We start from the raw sequence: 24,982 nt of genomic DNA on the forward strand, positions 1-24,982 counted from the left end.
TCCCAGTGAGTTCTTTCCTACTGTGTTACATATTGCACAATGTAATGTATCTACCATCTGCTCTTAATTTCATTTGAGTCATTAGCCATCTCAACTAAGATTCTGGGGGGGGGGGGGTGGCGGGGGAGTTGTCTTGAATTAGAAGAAACCAAGAAACTTGGCAAGATGATCATTCCTAAGTCATGGTCTTTTTAATGGTTTTTTTAATGGTCTACATGTGACAGTCACACCAAAAGGAGGACCCACTTCCTTACTCTGTGAGAGTCACATTTTTCTTATTAAGCCTTCATTCATCTCTCTTGCTCTTTCCAGGGCAATGCTCCCTAATATAATACTCCTCACCCCATCTTTCAAACCAAGACCTCTTGTTTGAGTAAGCTAAACGGTTGTGTGTTCTGCAAATAAGATCTTTCTTCAAAGAATCTACTAAATGTTCTCACAATTCAGTCCTTAACTATTAGTATTTGTAAGGATTTTACAGTGGAGGGAAACAAAAGATTAGCCCAGCTTCATCTTACAATGGGGAGAGTCAGGAAATGCCTAATGAGCAACAAAGCTGCTAGTTTTGACCAAGTCTAGCAACGCATTTATGGGCAGCATTTGCAATTAAGCAGCTCGAATGTCAAACGCATTGTTGGTGCAAAAAGGGGAATCTTTATACTGGAAATAAGAGCGCTGTCTGTTGACAAAAGGAGGAAGTAAAAATTACAAAGTACACTTTTAAAAATACAAAGACGTAATACCAACTCATAGTTATTCAGAAAGGCACAGTCCACTGGGAGTGACCTGAGAGAGTGGATTATACTATTCCAGGAAGGGGAAGGCCAACATACACTCAGCATAAACAGCCTTGCCCCCCACCCCCTTACCAGAGTGACACCAACCATATTCAGGAGCTGGACCCTCCACAGCCTACGGTGCTGGGGTAAGTGGTTTTCTTCATCTGACTCATTTAGGATTATGTCTGGCTTGGACCCCAGCACAGTGCAGTTAGTTGTAGAAAACCCGATATATGTCACCAGAGACTGTCTTGAATCTGGACATTCTCCTTGCGTTTTGGTGTCTGGAAAGGTGGAGAAGGCACCCTTTGACAGAAATTCGGGGAAATATGGGAGACATAGAGATTTAGAAGAAAAAGGAGAGCCGTATATTTAGTGTTTTGACACTGGCAGTACCTATAAAAGTACAGCCTAATTATCAACATTGAATACATTTAAATGAAATCCACAGTGCAATCTTTTGCTTTATAAAGGAACTAGGGAAAAAATAGAATTGCAATTTGCTCTGTATTTTTTACATCACCTTCGACAACCAGAAGTGTAACTAACTTAGAGAGAGTGCTGAACAAAGTAACATCTCATAGTTTGCCTTGTTAAGGAATAGAATGAAAGGAAATTTAGCTTTTAAGATGTGAATTTGAATGTAGATATAGTTACAGTCCAGATATGGTTACTGCTGACAAATAGTTCCATTGCTTAAACCCCTATATGGGACCATTTGACAAGGGGGAAAACATACTAATGTCATAGCCTTTTCTTTCTCCTTTTCCCTTCAATCCTACATGACCACCCAGGTGCTTATAGCTCTCTCCATCTCAATGACAATAACTTGCTCACAGAAAGGATCTGATATTAATCATTTATACTTTTCTTCATGTAGATCTAAGTCAATGTATTATTTCTCTAAGGGGTTTTCTATGTAAGCCTTACTTTGACTTGCAGAATGTTAAAGGGGAAGAAGTATATTTGGCATATTTGTGGCGCCCTACATCTTTACCTGTATAAATTTCAGTCTTGGCTTCTTATTGTTTTGGAGACAAACGATCCCCATTTAATTTATAGTGTGATAGCAGTGTTCAAGCTCTACCTAGACAGATATGTTCATTCATTCACTCATCCCAGCTAAGCCAAAATACACTGCATTTTCAAAGAGGGAAGACAGAAGTCTGGGCAGTCTGAGACATAAAGCAATAAACTGATATGTAGGGAAACTGAAAGTAAACAATCAGTGGAGTTTGTACCTGGCTGTGTGCCTAAGGGGGGAGGTGGTAGCCTAGGGGATGGGGCGGGTGCATAATAGCGTTGTCTCTTCCTCCTCTTCCTCTGGAGCCTCAATATTTTCCATTGCAGTCCCTGGATACGGCAGGTCAATTGTGATAAACTCTGAAATAGAACAACTCTGGGAAGGGAAGGGGCATCCTTTCCTGTTCTCAGTGATTTAGTCCCAAAAATAATTTAGGTAAGATCTCCTCGACATACCTTAAGACTCATAAATAAGTACAGAACCTCATTTCACTAAATTATTTTGATCTCCTTGCTCATCGGTGTTAAAAAAAAAAATGATAAAAAGAATCATCAGGTTGGTGTCCCTTACCTACTCTCTTAGGAAGGAAGGAGTACTAAGTTAGCAAAGGCAGGTTAACAGGAAGAAAAAAAAAACCCTAGAGATTATGAACAGTAATCATAATTCAAAATTAAATGATTAAAACAATGCACCAGACAGTTTACAAAATGTTTCCACATTACACTATTTGTACACTGAATTTGGTCAAGAGATCGCGCTCAAAGGAATGTTATTAATCATTTTTAAGTCTCTTCTGAAAGTTGCTAAATTTAATTTACTGAAGCTACTACCAATTCCTTTGGAAACGCATGACCCCCAGCTTCTTGGCTTTCTTCATCCACTGAAGAGAGAGTTAGTCATCAGTGTCATATAAGAGTGACTCAGAGTAAGGTGGGAACCGGAGGACTTCTCACACATATATGAACTCAGAACTTGACGGAAGCCCAGGCATCAACACCTCCAGGGAATTGGTCAGGTGGCTCAACCCTTCCTTGCCCAGCACAGTAGGCAGACGGCACTTAGCCCAGCTGGTCCACAACAGCTTCTGCGCCCCAGTTCATTCTCAGTAAGGTAACCGATGACTGAATTCTGTCCTTTATCTCTTGGTTTCTCATGTCAGTCTTCAAACTGCCTTTGATTTTCCTCACTCTTACAAAATTAATCGAGTTATTTTTCATGCTATAATAATAATAACAATGTTAGAAGGTTGTGATGGACACTGAGTCCATCTTAACATAAAAGTGATCCCAACGTCACCCAGATCCTTGCCTTAAGCTCTCCCAGGTCTCTGTTTGAATGTTCTTTGGCACTCTAGAGTTACAATCCAATTTATATCTAGGTATTCTTTCTGTGCCTATTTGACACCATCTGTAAACTTATAATTCGCTGGAAACTGAATGGGGGAGGGGCTCCAAAAAAGAGTAGGAATCTTAGCTGAGTTTCTTACTAGAGCAGCAGATTTGCTACCTATAGTTCTGTTCTGTTTATCAACCGGCCTTGCCAATATTATCAGATGTCACCTGAGGTGAATGCACACATGCACACTAAAGTGGGTGAGAAAAACACCTTCTAGGGCAGAAGGAAGCAGGGAACTCCTCACAGTGCATATTTGATTCCTGGAAACTAAGATGAGAGCAGTAAACTTGCTTCAGATATTTACTCTCCATTTCATGATCCTGTGCCTGGCATTTTACCTGGAAGACATTGGGCTTTTCCCCCAGTCTGAGTCTGTATTCACTTTGACTCCCAACATGCAACAGGTAAGGGAGAAAGTCAATTTAGTGGCTTCACTGCCACTTAATCTTGGCAGCCTTTGTTAAAGGCTTTATGAATAAAATGGTGCCATGGCACACTCTCTCAATGGGTTAATTTTTAGCAACTTGAGGAAAAAGTTTAAATAAAACATGCATTTAGATTAAAAATCAACTTAAGGTTGTACAAATAGCTCTGAGATGTCCCCCTACCCTACTAGCCCAAGGTAAGGACAGTGCTTTATTTATCCTTTAAAAAAAATTTTGTTTTAAATGTCTATTTATTTTTGAGAGAGAGACAGAGAGACAGAGAGCAAGCAGGGGAGGGTCAGAGAGAGAGGGAGACACAGAATCTGAAGCAGGCTCCAGGCTCTGAGCCGCCAGCACAGCTGGACGTGGGGCTCGAATCCACAAACTGTGAGATCATGACCTGGGCCGAAGTTGGATGCTTCACCGACTGAGCCACCCAGGCACCCCATGCTTTATTTATCTTAGTATCCTTTAGCGTATGTTAGATGCTCTAAGAATATCCTTGGCTAGGTGCTGCATGAAATGAAATTTAAATGTTGTGTCATCTTCATGTTTTTGAGACTTCAAAAGTGCGCCCAATTTTAGAACAAATCCCAATGTTTGAATACAAGGAAAAAAATCATTATCTCATACATTTCAGATGAGGAAAGGGGGAATTTGTCTTAAAACCCTTATAACAATGTCACTTTCTTAAGGTACAGACTTTCAAAACTCACACCTTTACTTCCGCTCAAAGATGACTGTGTAGGAAAAGAAACACACTGCAGTTTTGAACACATTTTCTGTATACATACCTAACATTCTCTCCATATTCTAAGCTTTTTTTGAAGCCTTGTGATGATAAACTAAATCATATACAATATACAATCTCTTAAGTAAAGCAGCCATGGCTTTACCAATAATTCTTACCCTGCCAGTACTGTCAGGAAGCATATTGGCAAAGCCATCAACTAGGGGCACCGGGGATAATTAATTAATTAATAATTGTAGGTGTTATGATAAATGATAATGAAAAAGTTTTGAGAAAAGGCAGAAGCAACTCAGAGATACTTTTATCCTTAGAACTAAAAACGCCAAATGTACACGCGTCAGGCCTTCCCTTCATTAAGAGTGGCTGCCAGACCTCTTCTAGGAGACTGAATGAATGAGTCTGCAAAGGAAGCACGCCCTCCTCCGTGTCTCACCGGTCCCACCACACAAAGTACACCCAGGGTACTTCCCTCCTGGAGGAAGCAGGACTCAAGGGGAATGTCACTGTCAAAGGAGCTTCTTCATTCCATTGAATGAGAGAACTTAATGTTTCCATGATGACAAATACCCCCTCAGTTATATCATCATGATCATTTTCGTCATCATCATCATCAATTATTATTTATTATCAGACCCTCAAAGAAGCATTTGTTACTTAATGGAAGCATACTTCATATAGGATCCCTTGGCTTCACTTAAAATTTTCTCCTTAGATTTCTGGGTGACCAACTTGAACATTTTTTTTCACAGAAACATAATTTATTAGTCATATGATTTAGTTTGTGTCATTAGATCTAAACACTTATTTTTCTTAAAAGTGCAGCCGAAATCTGTGAAAGGTCCCTTGGGTTACAAAAACAAACAAATAGAATTTCTTACTTCAATGAAAAGATCAAACTAAAAAGGAATTTGGTATACTTAGCTAGGTTAATGATATTTAAATGTACTAAGGACACATATGTCCAGAATGCCATCGATATTACGAAAGCTGTGCAAGAGAACTTCAAAAAGAAAATATTAGAAAGCTACTTCTAAATGCTCTCTATTTGATGTTTTTTTTTTTTTTTCAACGTTTTATTTATTTTTGGGACAGAGAGAGACAGAGCATGAACGGGCGAGGGGCAGGGAGAGAGGGAGACACAGAAACGGAAACAGGCTCCAGGCTCTGAGCCATCAGCCCAGAGCCTGACGCGGGGCTCGAACTCACGGACCGCGAGATCGTGACCTGGCTGAAGTCGGACGCTTAACCGACTGCGCCACCCAGGCGCCCCACTATTTGATGTTTTTTAATGAACAACTTAGTTGTTGATTCAACTTAGGCCATGATTGCAACAAATTGCAAGTAAATTCAAACCCTACAAATTCCTATCAATCAGTGTGATTGACAAGTTTCATTATTGCTTTCTAAAACAAAGCCCTCCATGGAGTTATGTAGAAATGAAATGAAATCTGGTTGGGGGGGCGCCTGGGTGGCGCAGTCGGTTAAGCGTCCGACTTCAGCCAGGTCACGATCTCGCGGTCCGTGGGTTCGAGCCCCGCCTCGGGCTCTGGGCTGATGGCTCAGAGCCTGGAGCCTGTTTCTGATTCTGTGTCTCCCTTTCTCTCTGCTCCTGCCCCGTTCATGCTCTGTCTTTCTCTGTCCCAAAAATAAATAAACGTTGAAAAAAAAATTAAAACAAAACAAAAAAAAAAAGAAATCTGGTTGGAGGATGTATTTTAAAAGAATTATATATTTCTTATGAAAAGCATTGCTCAGAATGACATTGAGACATTATTCTCAGTTCTTTTGTTTATTTTTAATTGTGTCATTTAATTTTAAAGGGGAGAGGAAGATGAGTAAGAGAAGTGAAATCAAAGCATCTTATTTTGGACTTTTTACTAAGGAAATAAACCCAGTTATAGAAAGTTTAAAAAAAAAAAAGCAGAAGTGAGCAAGGACAGCAATCGAGTTGCAATATTTTCCCAAAGCAACAAAGCATTTTGCATGGCAAATGAAAGACACAATTAGTTCTCCTTTCTTGGTTCCTTTTGAATCTTTGTGGTCAAGAATTTTGATAAAGTATTTCCATTCCTCCTACTAACCGATAATGTGCTAATTTCTTTGCAGTTATTCCTTCTCCTTCCACACAGTCTAGGGGTTCGGAGATGGGAATTTTAGCTCTCGCCACTCTCTGGCTGATCACTTCATGTACGATACCTACTGTACCTAGCTCACAGAAATATTTTGACAATTAAATGAGATAAATATTACTTGAACACTCTTCAAAAGTTCTTAAAGTTTCCTAAATTGGAAGCGTGAACATTATATTGCTGTTATTAGCCTTTCGCCTGATGGTTCAGAGGGCTCAAAGACTTAACCCAACTATCACCAGAACCCTGGGCTTAGACTTGAAACTTTTTCCTTCTTTTCTTTTCTTCCTTCTTTCCTTCTACAGCACTAATTTACCTAATACCCAGTATCACACAAGTACTGGTGGTTGTAGAGAATTGTACACATAGCCCAGGCTCCCAGAGTTCAGTGGGAATCCAGGTGGCAGTGCAGCAAAGGATTAAAGCATGAATAGCCAAATCAAAGTGGCCGGGGTCCCCAAACAGCACTATGATTGTATCTTGAGCCAATTAACCTGCATTTCTGAATTTGTTTCTTTCTCTATAAAATGGAGATAACGTTACTGTAAGGTTTAAGTAAGATAGGGGCGCCTGGGTGGCTCAGTTGGTTGAATGGCTGACTTCAGCTCAGGTCAGGATCTCACGGTCCATGAGTTCGAGCCCCGCATCTCTGCACCGCCCCTGCTCATGCTCTGTCTCTCTCTCTCTCTCTCTCTGTCTCTCTGTATCTCTCTCTCTCAAAAATAATTAAATAAATAAATAAGATAAATATTCATAGATTCTACCAGAGGGCCTGGAATACAGCAAGCACTCAATAAACAATAGCAGTTATTACCGTTCCTACCTGACCTGGTGAACTGGGAATCCAAGTACCATGGTTTTTCTAGTACCATATTCTGAATTCTGCAGAATCAATTGGCATCCCACCAGAAGGGCTTCCACAGAGGAACCTGTAGTGGCCCAAACTCAAAAGTCTTAGCCAGAATAGAGGCCTCACAAATGTTGGGAGTGCTAACTTGGTAGTTTCTAACTTTGGCTTTTTCACTGCCTCCAACCTCATGATGACAAAAAGGCACTTTTTCTAAATCATAGAAACTAATATTAATATTAGCAAGATGTGAGTTATATTTTATAAGTAATAAAACTTTTCTGGTAAGGCCATTAAAAATAAATAAACTCTCATCAATGTGGCACCACCAAAGAACTAATGACTGAGCTTCCAGAAAAATAGTTCTGATGTTGTGAAGTTCTGGACCCACAAGGCAAGGAACCTCTAGACCAGTGTTTCTCAAATGGAAGCAGTTTTGTCCCCCAGGGGACAACTGGCAAACATTTTTCGTTGTCACAACTGGGGTGGGGGTGCTACTAGCATGTAGAGGATCGAGGCCAGGGGTGCTGCTAAACATCCTGCAATGCACAGGACAGACTCCACAACAAATAATTATTTGACCCAAAATAGGAAAAGTACCACAGGCCTTCCCAAGTGAGCATAATTGATCCTGCCACAGCGATAAGCTTCTGCCTATGTAGCAGATATTTAGTCACTTTTTTTTACGAGGTACTCTCCAACGGAAAAGTTATTATTTCCATTTTGCAAATAGGAAAATGGAGGCTAAGAAAATATAAATAATGTGCCCAAAGACCTCTGATGATAGAGGAGATGGGACTAGACCTCTACCTGTCTGATTTTGAGACCTGGGTTCCTAACCTCTGCCCTACTGCCGTGTGTGTGTGTGTGTGTGGCCTCAGTCCTTGCTTCCCACATTTATTTTTCCTAGCAAAGTGGCTAGTGTTTATTTGGGCTTAAGAAATATCTCCAGGACTGGTTCAGAGGATGCGGCTGTCCACACGCTGCAGTGTGAGGGCTGCAGACCTGCTCTCCTTTACTCTGCTCTCACCTTTGATGAGTCCACAAGCTCACAGCCACTGCATCCTAAGAGGACTGTTACAGATGAGGTGCTCCTTGCCTTGAACCAAGCGATGTGTACCCCTGGTAAGCACTTTGTTGTGAGATGGAAGACAAAGCAGATAAACAAACAGCCAAGCCACAAAGGTCAGTGCCCCAAGTCTCTGAATTTTAGGGACCAAGGAGCCATGTGAAGGTGACCAGGCTGGCGGTGTATTGTTGAGGCAGCTATAGTAATCACAGTTATTCATTTACTTCTTGGTGGTCAATGAACCAACCAGCCATCAATCAGCTTCTGTATACAGGTCATGTTCCCAATGACTCTGACCAAGGGCTGCTGCTCAGGAACATGACAACACATGGAATCTTGGCTAAAATACTATTAGAGGTCAGAGGTGTGTATGTATTGGTTTATGGTTGACTGGTCCGATGACCTAGAGGAATGTGAACCTTAAGAATTGAAGAAGAACCAGTATTTTTTAGACAATAATATTTGGGGTAAGGACAGGCTTTATAAAACTCTAGGTCAGAGTTGGTAGTCCCCTGGATTCCAGCTGCAGGCTGGGACACCAGCATCTGAAATGACCCTCAGCCGGGAGAGGTACCTAATAAAGACAACACATTTTAAAATGTGAGCCCATCTTTGGGGCGTCTTAGTGGCTCAGTCTGTTAAGCGTCTGACTTCGGCTCAGGTCATGATCTCATGGTTCATGAGTTAGGGCCCCACGTCGGACTCTGTGCTGACGGCTCAGAGCCTGGAGACCGCTTCAGACTCTGTGTCTCCCTCTCTCTCTGCCTCTCCCCAACTATGCTCTCTCTCTCTCTCAAAAATAAATATTCAAAAAAATTTGAACAAAAGTGTGAGCCCATCCTTAACAACTAAAAAGCTCTTCTCTGTGGCTTGTCACCAAGGAAAAATGTGTTTGGCTAGGGAACAAGGAAGTAAGGGAGAAATGGAGAGGATGAGGAAGGAGGAAGGAATCTTACTGCTTTGGTTTGAGTTTTTGTTTTTCTCCACTAGTTGTGAAGGTGAACTTACCAAAGAGTAGAAGTCCAAGGTCACTAGATTCTGAAGTGCTGGAGTTCTTACCTATTTTGTGCATGAAACCCTTTGGGTCTAGTGAAGCCTTTTCTCAGGAAAAAAAAAAATGTTTTATTTTCCCTTGCCAAATTTGTACTTTTTTATTTTGAAATAATTTCAAATTTGTGGAAAAGTTGAAAAAAATAATACAACCCAGAATTACCAAATATTGACATTTTACCACATTTGCATTTTCATTCTCTCTTTATAACCATATGTATGTGGGGGTTTTGTTGTTAATTGAAGTATAGTTGGTATACAATATTATATTAGCTTCAGGTGTACAATATAGTGACTAGACATTCATATACATTACAAAATGCATGCCACCTATCACCATACAAGTTATTACATTATTATTGACTATATTTCCTATACTCTGCTTTTTATTCTTGGGATTTATTTCTTTTATAAGTGACGTTTATACCTGTTAATCCCCTTCACCTATTTCACTCATCCCCCCACAACCACCCCCACCACCCCCCACCTCTGCCCTGGCAACCACCTGTTTGTGGTTGGGCAACCACATCTTCTTTAGCCATTCATCTATCAATGGAAACTCAGCTTGCTTCCTTTATATGTTTACTTATTTATATGAATATTCTTATTATTTTCTTAACAGAATTAAAGACATGGTCTTCACTGAGTTGAGACATGGTGCTACTTAATCTTTAAATACTTCAGTGTATATTTCCTAAAAAGCAGGAACTTTCTATATAATCTTAGTAAATTATAAAAATTGAAAAATTAATATTTATTGAGAATGCAATATTATTTGTCAAATCAACAAATCTCACTCAAATTTCACGAGTTGACCAAATAACATCCTTTCTGGCAAAAGAAAAAAAATAGTTTTCTGGTCCAGTATCACATGTTGCATTGGGTTGTCATATCTCTTCAGTCTCCATTTATCAGGAGCAGTCTTCAATCTTTCTTTTCCTTCATGACTTTGACATTTTTAAAGAGTATATGCCATATATTGTCTATGGAAGATATAGCTCCATGCAGGATTAGGATCCATTTATGTACAAAAGTGTTGCTATGTCCTTTCCAGTGCACCATCCCAGGAGGCACCTAATGTTGGTTTGTCCCATGACTAGCAGCGTTAATTTTTATCACTTGGGTAAGGTGGTATCTGTCAGATTTCTCTTCTTTGAAATTATTATTACTCTCTTTTTAACTACTGCCTATCTTATGGGGAGATTTTTTGAGATTCTATAATGGTTTCTTATCAGAATTTCACCTACTAGTTTTAGCATCCATTGGTCAAACTTCTCTGATATAATTGTTATGATGTCAGTTGCTAAATGATGATTTTCTAATTCCATCATTCCTTTTAAATTTATTAGTTAGCATATTGATTCTTCTATAAAATGAGGCAAACAATGTGCCCTCTTTAACTCAAAAAGCTGTTGAGAGAACCAAATGAGATCTATATGTAAAAGTATAGCGTAGAATGCTTCACAAATGTAAACCATTCTTTTGCGATTACTCCCTTATGCTTGCCCCCAGCAAAACTTGACAACATAGAAAGTTTCTACTCTCTGATCTAGTACACATTAAACTCCATGAGCATTTGCCTTCTTCAAATAATTCCATGGGGTTTGGATTGCAGTTAAGGCTACAGAATCCATTCAGAAAACATATTCAACATTTAGTTATCCAATTATTCAATTTATTGAGGCCAGACTTGAACATAACACTATACTAATTGAATTTATAAATACAAAATTTCCTTAAAATATCTAAACATGAAATTTTGCAAAAGGTAGTTACACCAACACTTCACCTCAAAATTATGCATTTTTAATGTATTTATATGTTTGAGAAGGGAAAATTCTACTACATGGACATTGATTTGCCACAAATCAATAACTCCTACACAGGAAAGATTTGTGAAACTATGCCAAATTATTAAGCCACGATAGTCTACAAACTTGACTGCTTTAGAAATAGGCACAGCTGTATCAAAAGAATCAACTAGTTTGCTCAAACCTACCATATTTTAATGTTTACCTCTGACTTATTTTTATCAATTGATAGTTCTCTTGCCTTTTCTTTCTTTACCTATATATCTTTTTCTGGGAAAAAAGATGAAGGCAGAGCCCAGAATTTCCTTGAGAAGTGAAGAAGATATGTTAGATTGCGTTATTTTTTATCTGAAATAATCTGTTCCTTATAAAGCAGCAGACAAAAATTGTGTGTATGTGTGCACATGAGTGTGTGTGTATAATTCTGTATATTTCTATTCCTTATTAGGGAGAGAAACATTTACGTATATAGGAAAATATATATACAAGAAGACTTACCAAAACACTAAGAGCCAAATGTGATAATCATTATTTCCTTCTTTAATTTTTTCTGTATTTGCCAAATTCTTTTTACCATGAGCATAAGTTACTTTTATAAGCAGGAAAAAAAAAAGGAACAATTTTTTTAAATAGTTCAAATGAAAAACCAGGAAATAATTGTAAAAAAAGAAAGAAAGAAAGAAAGAAAGAAAGAAAGAAAGAAAGAAAGAAAGAAAGAAAGAAAGAAAAAGAAAGTCCAGGGGGTACCTGGCAGCTCAGTTGGTTGAACATCCAACTATTGATTTTGGCTCAGGTCACGATCTCATGGTTTGGGCTCTATGCTGTCAGCACAGAGCCTGCATGGGATTCTCTCTCCATTTTCTCTCTGCCCCCTCCCCTGCTCACTCATTCTCATTCTCTCTCTCAATCTCTCTCTCTCTCTCTCTCTCTCTCTCTCTCTCTCTCTCTCTCTTTCTCTCAAAATAAATACGTAAACATTAAAAAAAGAGAGAGAAAGTTCAAAGTTTATAAAATTGCTTGGCCTTGCAAGTACTTTGAACACAGTGTCCATAAACAGTCATGATTCCAGACTGAACTTCAACTCAAGTCTTATCTTGTATTTAGCACATAAGGCCCCTCTTGATTCTAAGGGTGGCTCTGGATCAAGGGCAGAGATATGTGTGAACATGGGGCAAAGAAAGGAAACTTTCTGAGTCAAAAGCAAAGGAAATAGGGTTTTTCCCAAGGTGATATTTTCTGCTGCCCCTCTTGCTTCCAAAGGCAGAGAGAGCCAATACAGGCCCAGGGCTGCTCTTACATGTGGTGGGACCTCACAATCTTCCTCCTTTGTGTTGCCTATGGCTGAGCTAGGAGGCCTGAGCCATCGTGACGCTCAGACCTAGGCAAACAGGTAAATGCCCCCCAATTCTTGTTCACTTTGTCCTATGGGATAGCTTGCCCTTCCCTGGCCACCGGTACCCACAGTAAAATTGACGGTATTGGCTGTCTTTGTAAATAACAAACATCATAATACATATTTTATATCTATATTATGGGGAATATGTATATATTGGGGAATTTTATATCTCCAAATAGTCTGAAATCCCTCCCTGTGATACTTTTGATAGTACACTTCCAAATTAATATCACCCTTGTTTTCAATTATACAATTGCTTGATTCATTCACAACTGTAATTTTGCAGCCAAACACTGCATAATAACCTTTTTTAATGTTTATTTATTTATTTTGAAAGAGAGAGTACTTGCAGGCAGGGGAGGGGCAGAGAGAGGAAGAGAGAGAATCCCAAGCAGGCTCCTCACTGTCAGCACAGAGCCCAAACCATGAGATCATGACCTGAGTTGAAATCCAGAGTTGGATGCCTAACTGACTGAGCCATCCAGGTGCCCCAATAATTACTGTAACTTTTAAGACAGCATATGCATTTAAATGGTCAAGATTATAAAATTAATATAATATTCTTTTTTTAACATGTATTTTTAATGCAAAAAGAAGTGTACTATTTCTAAATTGATGTAGTAAGTGTACATGACATAATTTTTTTAAATTAAAAAAAGTAAAAAAAGGTAATACATGCTGAGGCAAAGTGCAGGTACAGTCTTCTGAGTAAAGGGGAAAGGAAGCCCTCCACCTTTTTGATTTTAGGCCCTAGGCCATCTAGCCCTGTCAAACTAATTGTCCAAGTCATTCTGCACTGCTTATAGTCAAAGCTTCATGGTTTTCAGGAAAGAATTTGCTCTCCTTTGTCCTATGTACGTGTAAACCTTTTTCCTCACAGAAAGCCAGAGAGAACAGAATCTGACGCTTCTTGATTCTGTTTGGGACACTGTGCCTTCGGCCAGCATCCCTCAGTCTCTTCCCACTCATCTCACCCTCTCTCCATGAACTCCTTGGCGGCTGCACACTGCATACTCTCTGCATGATGTTGTGATGGTTTTTAGAGGTGGGTTGAAGGATGACAATAAGCTACTGAAAATAAGAAACTGGAAACCAACTTAGGAACATTTTCATAATGGCAATACCAAAATACTCTCCTTTTGCTGACAGTCTAAGAATAATTAAGAATCTAATCAATCAATTGAAATTGAACATTTTCTAATGGATTGAATTTCATGAAGTTGCAAGAGATAAGATTTTACCATGACAGGGGTGCCTGGGTGGCACAGTCGGTTAAGCGTCCAACTTCAGCCAGGTCACGATCTCGCGGTCCGGGAGTTCGAGCCCCGCATCAGGCTCTGGGCTGATGGCTCAGAGCCTGGAGCCTGTTTCCGATTCTGTGTCTCCCTCTCTCTCTGCCCCTCCCCCATTCATGCTCTGTCTCTCTCTGTCCCAAAAATAAATAAACGTTGAAAAAAAAAATTAAAAAAAAAAAAAAGATTTTACCATGACAGTCCGTGTTTCAGATAGATGAATTCACACGTGAGATTACTGTCACATCAAACCCAATGACCTGTGTCAGCTTTGCCATGGCATCTCTCAATCTCTCTCTCTCTCTCTCTGTCTCTCTCTCTCCTGTTTACTTTCTCTGACTGTAGCTTGGTTGGTTTTCACATTACTTAGAGCTATGGTTTAGCACTTAAATGGCCATGTTTCCAACTAAATAACAGTTACTGTTTTTAAAAAACTACTCAAATGCATTAAAGTATCTGAAGTTCGTAAAAATTGGGTTATAATCCTTTGATGGTTCTAATTTGAATTTTCTTTCTAATTTTGAACATTCAGGTCACCATCTTCTTTTGTTGTACAAGAAAGGAGAGTTCCTATCATATACTGGAAAGAACATGTTCTTTTGGGTATTAGCCCTCCTAATCTTTTGTGGTTTTGTATGGAATTACAAAAGACAACTAAAGATTGCAGACATCACTGATAAGTACATTTTCATTACTGGGTGTGACACGGGTTTTGGAAATTTGGCAGCCAGAACTTTTGATAAAAAAGGATTTCATGTAATTGCTGCTTGTCTGACTGAATCAAAATCAACAGCTTTAAAGGCAGAAACCTCAGAAAGGCTTCACACCGTGCTTCTAGATGTAACGGACCCAGAGAATGTCAAGAGGACTGCCCAGTGGGTGAAAAACCAAGTTGGGGAAAAAGGTGAGTGATACAGGGGTGGGAAAAATGGAGGGGGTGTTGTAAAGTAGCTACAGCTAAGTTAAATGTGTTTGGATCTTAAATGGCCTTTCAAGAAAATGTCTCCTAAAGACCAGTTATGGTACTGGAGAATATTGGGAAAATCTTAGGATAGAGCCCTCAGTCGTTCCAAGTTGCAAGCTCTCTGTTTGCATGAAAGACACAGCCCCCATTATTCTCAGTCATAAGTCTCGGTGGGCAAATTTAGAAGTGAATTGGAGGTATTGAGTTTTCCTGCTCTTCTCTCGTGAAGTTCTAGTTTAGCCACGTATACAGCAAAGGCACTTGGAGCTAAAAGCTACAGGAGATCATGAGAGCAATCCCCAAATTGCCATCTGGATACCTGGGACCTACTTCTCACTCTAAAATCATTCCACAACTCACACATTTTCCATGGGAAAAGGTAGAAAATAGCCTGAGACTCTGATAAAGCTGTCTTAGATCATTGTGATAGAGTAGTAAGCCATCGGACCTCATTCTGCCAAGATGACAGCATTCCAAACTAGAGGACTTTTATTGGCTTGAATGAAGCTTGAAATATTCTCATTAATGAAGATATTAGGGTCCAAAATGGAAAAAAAGAAACCAAATGTATGTGATTTTTCTCTATCACATCTTCATTGTGTAGTTGAGACTCTGAACCTTAAAAGCAATGGTTTGATAATGTTCCCAGATCATTCTTTAAAAAAATGTTTTAATGTTTATTTATATTTGAGAGAGAGAAAGAACCAGCAGGGGAGGGGCAGAAAGAGACGGAGACAGAATCTGAAGCAGGGTCCAGGCTGGGAGCTGTCGGCACAGAGCCCAATGAGGGGCTCTAACTCACCAACCGTCAGATCATGACCTGAGCAGAAGTCAGACGCTTAACCTACTGAGCCACCCAGGTGCCCCACAGACCATTTTTAATACTTGATTTCCAAACAAATTTAACAATATTAAATGTTTTCCATCATAAAATAAAACTTTCGATGACTAGATTTTTTACCAAAAATAGATGTGAAGTAGATTGATACCGCTCTTTGTCTGTAAAAAGCAGTTTATAAATAATCTCTCACTTTGCCATCTAGCAAGTGGGAAAAATAGACCATTTTACTCTACATCTGAGATGAAAAAGTAAAAGGCTCATTCAGACAGTATCAGTATTTTACATTCAGAACCAGAAATAGAGTTACTGTGAAATTGTAACAGAGCTTCAACTATTCCAATTTAGCTTCCCACCTTCTCTGAGAGTAGTTACTTCCCAAAACTGTAATGTATTTCAAAGCAGGAACATGGCTAGAAGGAGGAAATGGCACAATTGTGTAAAGCAGGGGCTGTATTTCCATCAAGGATGCCCATATCAGTGCCATCTTCTATCACAACTCCTTTCTTTCCTCTCTGTTCTAGGTCTCTGGGGTCTGATCAACAATGCTGGTGTTCTCGGAGTGCTGGCTCCCACCGACTGGCTGACAGTGGAAGACTACAGGGAACCTATTGAAGTGAACTTGTTTGGACTCATCGATGTGACATTAAATTTGCTTCCCTTGGTCAAAAAAGCTCAAGGAAGGGTTATCAATGTCTCCAGCATTGGAGGTCGGCTTGCACTTGGTGGAGGGGGTTATACTCTCTCCAAATATGCATTAGAAGGCTTCAATGACAGCTTAAGGTAAAGTAAACATTGACATACTAAGAAATATTAGTTGGTAATGTTTATTGAGTGGTTATTATGCACTAGGCACTCTATTTAGTGCTTTAAATTATTCCCAATAATAGTTCCCAAAGATAATACCCCTGAAACAGATTAAGTAACTTGCCCAAGGTCACCCAGGGTTAGGGTTAGCTCTCCGTTAGTGTAACTATCAGTTGCAGACACAACACCATTCTGTTTATTTTTTTTTTCAACGTTTATTTATTTTTGGGACAGAGAGAGACAGAGCATGAACGGGGCAGGGGCAGAGAGAGAGGGAGACACAGAATTGGAAACAGGCTCCAGGCTCTGAGCCATCAGCCCAGAGCCTGACGCGGGGCTCGAACTCCCGGACCGCGAGATCGTGACCTGGCTGAAGTCGGACGCTTAACCGACTGCGCCACCCAGGCGCCCCTAACACCATTCTGTTTAAACCATCAGTAGAGAAGCTCCTGGGTGGCTCAGTCAGTTAAGCGTCTGACTTCCCTCAGGTCATGATCTCACAGCTGTAGGTTAGCCCAGCGTTGGGCCCTGTGGTGACAGCTCAGAGCCTGGAGCCTGCTTCAGATTCTGTCTCCATCTTTCTCTGCCCCTCCCCCACTTGTGCTCTGTCTCTCTAAAAGATAAATAAACATTAAAATAAATAAATAAATAAACCCTCAGTAGAAAATTATCTGCTAAAGTAAATGTAATTATCACAAAATAATGACTCAGCTACATAGCTTTCTCTCTCTCTCTCTCTCTCTCTCTCTCTCTCTCTCTCTCTCTGCAAGCTCCTGACCCATATTCCCATACATTTCAGACACTACAGCTAAAGAGATGATAACCTCCCCAACCCCACCCTGAGGACAAGAAATACAGTTTTCCTCTGGTGCTTCCATTTCCAAATAAAACTCAGAGCAGGAATTTACTAATCAGAGGTGGAGATTTTGCTCCCCCAAGAAAGCACTGACCACATCATTTTCCTGTGTGCCTACCAGAGAACCCCAGAGCTTAAAACAAAGGACTTATTTAGCAAACAAAGTGCACCCAGGCATGGATTTCTCTGGGTTTATAACATTTGACATTCACAGGGCTTCCTGAATCTGTAGATTTATATCTTTGCCAAATTTGGTGAGGTTTCAGCTATTGTTTCTTCAAACATTTTTTCCTGTAATCCATTCTTTCTCTTATCCTTCTGAGACTATAACACAAATGTTAGACCTTTGGTTTTATCACACAGATCCCTAAGGTTCTGTCCACTTTCTCAATCATTTTTCTTTTTGCTGTTCAAATTGGATAATTTCTAATGATCTACCTTCAAATCCACTGATGTTCCTCCATCACCATTCTGCTATTGAATCCAACCAATAAATACTTTATTTTGGTTATTATATCTTTTAAGTGTAAAATTTTCATTTGGTTCTTTGCCTTTTCCTTTTGGGGAGAAGTGCTGTAACTTTCCATTGACTTCAAGAGTATTTTCTTTTGTACTTGAAACATTTTTATAATAGCTGCTTTAAAGACTTTGATAATTCCAACATCTGTGTCCTTTTGGCATTAACATCTGCCATTGTCTTTCCCATGTGAGTTGAGATTTTCCAGTTCTTTTTATGTGAACATTTGGAATGTTCCAGTTCTTTTGGAATGTTTCCAGTTCTTTTTATGCTGAATATTTGGAATTATATGAGATTATGGGTCTTATTGAAGTCCTATAGAGAAGGTTGATATTTTTGTTTTAGCAGACAATTGATGAGGTTGTATTCAGGTCACAACTGCTAACCATCATTCTGTACTTTTTCCTGTTTGCTACCAGAGATGTCCCATAGATGTACCACACAGTAGCCAGTCTAGGATACAGAAGATGGTTGTCCCAGAGTTTGCTTCTCTAAGTCAGATCCATACATGCTCAAGTGCAGTGCATAAACAATGTTACGGGGTCACTTTCCTCAGCTCCTCTCTGTGATCTTTCCCGTTCCTTCTTGTTTCCTGGGACTTCCCTCCAACCAGATGTCACCCTATTCTGCCATCTACTTCCCATGTGTGTGCTGGGCATAGGGCCACATGATGGGTGGAAAGAGAAAGACAAAAAGCAACAGGGTTTCTTCCTATCCTCTTGGGGACCAATAACCACTTAAAAAAATTTTTTTTCAAGTGAAGTGTGTGTGTGATTGCAATACAGCGCTACATGACTGAAATTACCCAATAAAGAGTGGGTATTTTTCTAAATCATGGAACTGGTATTGGAAAAGGTACTGTGCATGCAGGCCACAGTCAAGTGGCAGCTCCAGAATTTCTATATGTAGGAGGGTTTAGGGACAGTGGTCCAACTGGAAGAAGCCTGGGTCTCTTTAAAGCTGTATTTGCCAAGCAAAAATACGGGTTTCATGCTGGTTTTACTTACCTGGTAAGCTTATTGGGTGACTTAAAGCCTTTTGTCCCCAGATTATATGGTATTTCATGAGTGGGTGGGGAGACAAATCTTCCCAAATACTTTCCAAAACCCAAAGGAGATCAGAAGATAGGTGTGTGAAGTACAATTAAGTTGGAAAATAACCCTTGAAATTTTAATGCAAGCAACATATTTTCAAAATCTTTCAAGATCAAGATAATTTGTATTTTTAGTCAAGTACACTGCAAACTAACCACTAGGCATGTTGCTAGAAAGCAGAACCTAAGATAAATCACATTTTAAGTTCATTGGTAGAGTTCTTTAAAAATCTTAGGATAAAGACTTGTATAACATGAGTAATTACTTCCTTATATATCTTTGGTGGAAATATAAATTAAATTTAGGAGGTAATTACTCATATAATGGTTTGCAATACTTTATTTTGCTTTAAAAGGCCCAGGGTAGGGGAGGGGGGTTCCATGATTCCCCTAAAACCTTATTGCCCAGTAAATGAGCAGACCTTTGGTTTTCTGAGGCCACACAATGAAAGAGCTCACTGAGCAGCAGAGGGAACAGATTAGCCACATCAAGGATTGTCACACTGTGTCCCTCAGCCTAGCCTCACTTGTTCCACAATCCCTTCACATTCCTAGAATGGAGGTAAACTTATCCACCCAGACCAATCATCAGTCCATTTCTCCAGAAGGTGCTTTGCGTACTGAGAAGAAACCTGTCCTTAACCTGAATGCTTGTCAATTTAATGAGAGAATCTGGCTTCACATGGAGCACTAAACTGGGGATGGGCCTACCCAGATGCCTTTCCCATTCTGCCACTAAACCGCCCTCCCTTCGCCACCCTGAACTTCAGCTTCCTCACCTGCAAGCTGCAAGCATAGAACAAGCTACTCCTTTCCAACCTATCCAATTCTGTGATTCCATGAAAAAAATTCATAAGAAAATAGTCATCCAAATAGCAAACATTCTCCAAACCAAGCTGGATTAAACATCATCAGTGTATTCTTTTCACAGACGGGACATGAAAGCTTTTGGTGTACACGTTTCATGTATTGAACCAGGATTATTCAAAACAGGATTATCAGATCCAGTAAAGGCCACCGAAAAAAAACTTGCCATTTGGAAACATCTGTCTCCAGATATAAAACAACAATACGGAGAAGGTTACATTGAAAAAAGTAAGTCTCTGATGGACCAGGGTTCCTCTGGGGTTCATTATCATAGACAACATGAAGGAGACTCAAAATTAAATGAAAAAAAAAATAAGGTGTTCATAATAATATACCAATAGGGAATCTTAGATATGGATCAGAGATTCATATTAATTCCAGTGCCATCTCTCACTTCAAGGGTTTATAAACATTTACTGGGAAGTTACCAAGTGCCAAGTTCTATACTAAACACCTTATAAATTTTATAATTTACTCCTCAAAAGAACCATAGGAGTAGTCAGCAGAGGCTTAGAAAGGTGCATGTCCTACCGAAGGCTATACAGCTCCTCCTGATCGTGTCCAGGCTGGAGCCCCCCATCTTCAACTCTACATAAATCTCCTCTTTTTGGTAAACAACCACTCACTAAACATTGTCCAAGGATTCATGGAGGTTACAAAATATAAAGACTCAGACTCTGACCCTTACCTAGTATACAGTCAAGTTGACAAGAAAAAGTAACCACGTGAAACTGTAAAACAGTGACTCTACAATGTGTAAGAAAATTGATGCTATACTTCTTAGACAGAGCCCAACAGCCCAGAGTGGGTGCTAGATGGTGCAGTCTCTACTTACCCAAGAAATTCAGAACTGGATGAATGCATTGCTAGTTAAGTGGCCTTTATGAGACAGGTCAGGTTAGAGTAAGGCCTAAAGGACAGGAAGGAATTATTTGGGTGGAAGCTTTCCAGAGCAAGAATGCATGGGTTGGGGGGGGGGGGTGGGGGTGGGGGTGGAGAGAGCAGGAGAAGTAACATAAATCAGATTGAGTCAGGGATGGAGAAATAATAATAGACTAGATTATGATGACTAACGTATACTGAACATTTGCTATGTACTTGTCACCATTCTAAATGCTTTACATGGACTCTTTCATTTAAAATGCCCAAATAAACCCTATGAAGTAGCTATTACCTTAATTTTATAGAAACAGAGGCATAGAGAAGTAACTTGCCCAATGTTGCACAATTAGTAAGTAGAAGAGCTAGATCTGAACCCAGACAGCCTGACTTCACCATTTATCCTTGGGCCCTGCACTATAATGTAAACAAGGCTTTAAGGAGCTGGTGGAACTTTCTGTGACAGGGCTCTGCCTCCATCTCAAACTTCCTGGTCTTATTACAAGCTTAGTCGACATTCCTCAAACACTTACTGAGCTCCTGCTTTGAGCCGAACAGGGCCCCACCTAACTTTGTGTCACTCTAACCTTAAAACTCTGGTCCTGCCTCTTTGTTGATGGATTTGATAAGTCAGCCAACTGTGACAAGGTTCAAGGCTGGAAGTTTTGGAGGTGGAGCCAAGAGCTGAGTCAGATCCACCTGGGGAGGCTTTTAGAATGACAGACTTCCTCAACCACCCAACCCCACCCAACACACACACACTTGTGCACACACACAGATGCATACATACATATCAACGAGAACATCTGGTTTGACAAACCTCCCAGTGCCATCATGTCACTATATGCTGAGAACCTCTGCCATTAAAAACTCAGCTTCTCACTCATTACCAACTCTGAAGATTCTAAGTAGTTCAGAAAAAAAAATCCCTCATTTAAAAGAGCTTTTTCTATTTGATATTGACATTGATATTTCTAAATGCCTATGAATATATCATGAACTGCCATCTGAAAATTATTTTTTACTTGGACCCTGGCTGAGGTATCCTCTCTTTTACTGATTGTTCTTATTAGAATTTTCCAAATCAGGACTTGGACATCAGCCAGACTCACAGTTCCAAAGCAGACCACAAATTTAAGCTCACCTTTCTTCATTTCCAAGGCAATAGTTGTAAGAGTTTAAAATAGACACTAAGACTTATTAGGTAATCTCAGTTAGGTTTTTTGAATAACTTGCAGCCACTAAGGCCTGAAGTAGAAGGGAAGATTTAAAAATCATAGACTGGGGCGCCTGGGTGGCTCAGTCAGTTAAGCGGCCGACTTCGGCTCAGGTCATCATTTCACAGTCCGTGAGTTCGAGCCCCACGTCGGGCTCTGTGCTGACAGCTCAGAGCCTGGAGCCTGTTTCAGATTCTGTGTCTCCCTCTCTCTGACCCTCCCCCGTTCATGCTCTGTCTCTCTCTGTCTCAAAAATAAATAAACGTTAAAAAAAAATTTTTTTTTTAATTTTAAAATCATAGACTTCTCTTAAGAAGACACAACTCAGGTATGTTTTAAGAGCACAGGAGGAATGCTTTGAGCCATTACCAATCTCTGATAAAATACCTGCCTCTTTAAAGCTATCATAATTCATTAGGCAGACATTTCATCTGTCTGATAACCAGCCTGTGTTTAGCATTCTGAGTCAAGACATTTGGGGATGATTCCCTCTTTATTCACTGAATTATAGAAGTACGTGGTATGTGAATGTACGTATGCACACACATGCACACCCACATTTCCTATATAGTATTCCCTTAAAACAAATTTGGACTCGAACCCACAACTTCCTGGGCTCAGGGGCCTCATAGACTATAAAGCATCTGTCCTTCATTGCTTTAAAGTAGTGCTTCTCAAAGTTTGTTCCCTGGACCAGCACCATCAGCATCACCTGGAAACTTGATAGAAATGGAAATTATTGAGTACCACTTCACACCTACCTATTGGGTCCCACTTTAACACTGTAGTATTAAAGGCTATATATGAATCTCACAGGTGGTGAGTCAGAACCAACCCAGCAATTGTGTTTTAACAAGCCCTCTAGGAGATTCTGCTGCCCACTCAAGTTTGAGAGCCAGGGGTCTAATGAAAGCACGGTTGTATCCTTTCCTGAAGAACAGATAGAAACCCACCACAAAGGGCCTCAATTATAACAACCAATTCAAAATAAATACCCATATACGCATCCTCCCCTTTACACCCTAGCCTCCCACACCCCTTCTCCCCTTCTTCCAAAGAGTAAGGGTGTTTTTGTCTCTTTTTACAGGTCTAGACAAACTGAAAGACACTAATTCTTTTGTGAACATGGACCTCTCCCTGGTGGTGGAGTGCATGGACCACGCTCTCACGAGTCTCTTCCCCAAGACCCATTATGCTGCTGGAAGAGATGCCAAGACCTTCTGGATACCTCTGTCTCACATGCCAGCAGTTTTGCAAGACTTTTTATTGTTGAAACAGAAAGTAGAGCTGGCTAATCCCAAGGCAGTGTGAGTCAGCTGACAACAAATGCCTGCCCCCAGGCTATGAGATTGGCTGCTTTCAAGGACACGTCTCCTTTTTGGTCTCATTCTTTACCTGATCCAACCTGGACTCATTTAGATCATGCCTCTTTTGATAAATGAGGGAATCCAACCACCACTCGGGATGTCCCAGGGTCCTTTTCCAAGCCTTCTTTGGAAAGAAGGGCAGTGATGATGGGTCATATAGAAAGGCCAGGATGGCACCTGCCCAATATTGAGGTTTTGCCTGCTTAATAGGATGTAAAGGAAATTGAAAGACTTTCCCATTCAAAATTATATCTATCACCCGCTCCATGCCTCTAGCCACTACCCCTTGAACTCCAGAATGTTAAATATTTGCCCCTTACCAAAATGTTGAGATAAGTAGAATACTGGGGCACGTGGGTGGCTCAGTTGGTTAAGTGTCCGACTCTTAATTTCAGCTCAGGTCATGATTTCACAGTTCATGAGTTCAAGCCCCACATCAGGCTCAGCGCTGACAGTGTGGCCTGCTTGGGATTCTCTCTCTTTCTCTCTCTCTCTCTCTCTCTCTCTCTCTCTCTCTGCCCTGTTCCCCTCAAAATAAATAAATAAACTTTAAAAAATTAACAGCATTTTTTTAAAAAATGGTAAGTAGAATGCTTTTCATGAGAGGATTGGATATGTTATTTTGCTGAGAAGAAGACTCTGAAGGGTTGGAACTCACTTTTGTAAGCTTTGACAGGTCAGGAGAAGGAAGGGTGAGGAAGCATCATGTGACTGGTATCGGCTACAGGGAGCAGAAAAACACAAAGTAGGACTGCAAGTAGGAGAAGGAAAAGAGCAGGACAAGAGTACTGAATGGAAGAAACAAGTATGAAGGTGGAGAGAGGGAGATTCCAGGACAAGCCTGCCTATTTTAGAGGGAGCTATGGAGGCTAAACAGCCTATTCAAGGCCACCGTGAACATTGACGCATACACCGTCTGTGTTTGAGCCCGCATCGGGCTCTGTGTTGACAGCTCAGAGCCTGGAGCCTGCTTCAGATTCTGTATCTCCCTTTCTCTCCGCCCCTCCTCCACTCATGCTCTGGCTCTCTCAAAAATAAAGAAACATTAAAAAAAAAAAAAAAAGAATCAGTTCAATTAAAATCCTGTAACTTCCTTAAGCCTTCGACTACTTCCACAATGGCTCCCTACCTCTGGTTCTGCTGTAAGTCTCCCTTCAGAAACTAGTTGCCATGGTGACTTTTCATGATCTATCTGTTGGTCTGGAGAAACTCCATGTTGAGGCTTTCTGGGCTCAGTGGTCACAGAACAAAGAGCATCAAGAATCATTTCATCTAATTCTCTGCCTATAAGCAGGATATGGCCAAGCCATCCAGGCTAAAAAGAACCACCACTTCAATTGAAAATCTGTCCAGAAACTCCACAATTTCCTTGGGCAACCCAGCCAATATTTAATAAGGAAAATTTCCAGGAGCTTCTAAGGAAAATGACCAATTTTGACTTTCTTCTCTATTAATTCCAATAACTGTCAGGAATGTGAGAGACCACAGTCTCATCAGCATGGAGGAAATAGCTAAACAGTCGCAAAATGAAAAGCCTTTTAATATATAGAAATCATTCGTAACAATTTAATCTAAACCACAGTTTATAAGGACAATGCTGGTCAACAGT

The 24,982-nt window shown here is 40.2% G+C and overlaps 1 protein-coding gene across 1 annotated transcript; it reads left to right on the forward strand.

Annotated features, from left to right (window-relative positions):
• The first annotated feature begins 773 nt into the window (after positions 1 to 773).
• Positions 774 to 23,809, forward strand: DHRS9 (dehydrogenase/reductase 9). Its single transcript, XM_043576969.1, has 5 exons — positions 774 to 925; positions 14,501 to 14,872; positions 16,295 to 16,553; positions 19,975 to 20,138; positions 23,094 to 23,809. The coding sequence occupies exons 2-5, from the start codon at positions 14,560 to 14,562 to the stop codon at positions 23,315 to 23,317; spliced, it is 960 nt and encodes a 319-aa protein (XP_043432904.1). The 5' UTR covers positions 774 to 925; positions 14,501 to 14,559; the 3' UTR covers positions 23,318 to 23,809.
• Positions 23,810 to 24,982: the final 1,173 nt, after the last annotated feature.

Source organism: Prionailurus bengalensis, chromosome C1, assembly GCF_016509475.1.
Source record: "Prionailurus bengalensis isolate Pbe53 chromosome C1, Fcat_Pben_1.1_paternal_pri, whole genome shotgun sequence".
NCBI classification, from domain to species: Eukaryota; Metazoa; Chordata; class Mammalia; order Carnivora; family Felidae; genus Prionailurus; species Prionailurus bengalensis.

Bases quoted from the DNA above. Each gene is read 5' to 3' on its own strand.
- DHRS9 (XM_043576969.1), top strand. From the start codon at position 14,560: ATGTTCTTTTGGGTATTAGCCCTCCTAATCTTTTGTGGTTTTGTATGG. The intron at 14,873-16,294 runs GTGAGTGATACA...TCTCTGTTCTAG, and splicing joins AAACCAAGTTGGGGAAAAAG to GTCTCTGGGGTCTGATCAAC. The intron at 16,554-19,974 runs GTAAAGTAAACA...TTCTTTTCACAG, and splicing joins GGCTTCAATGACAGCTTAAG to ACGGGACATGAAAGCTTTTG.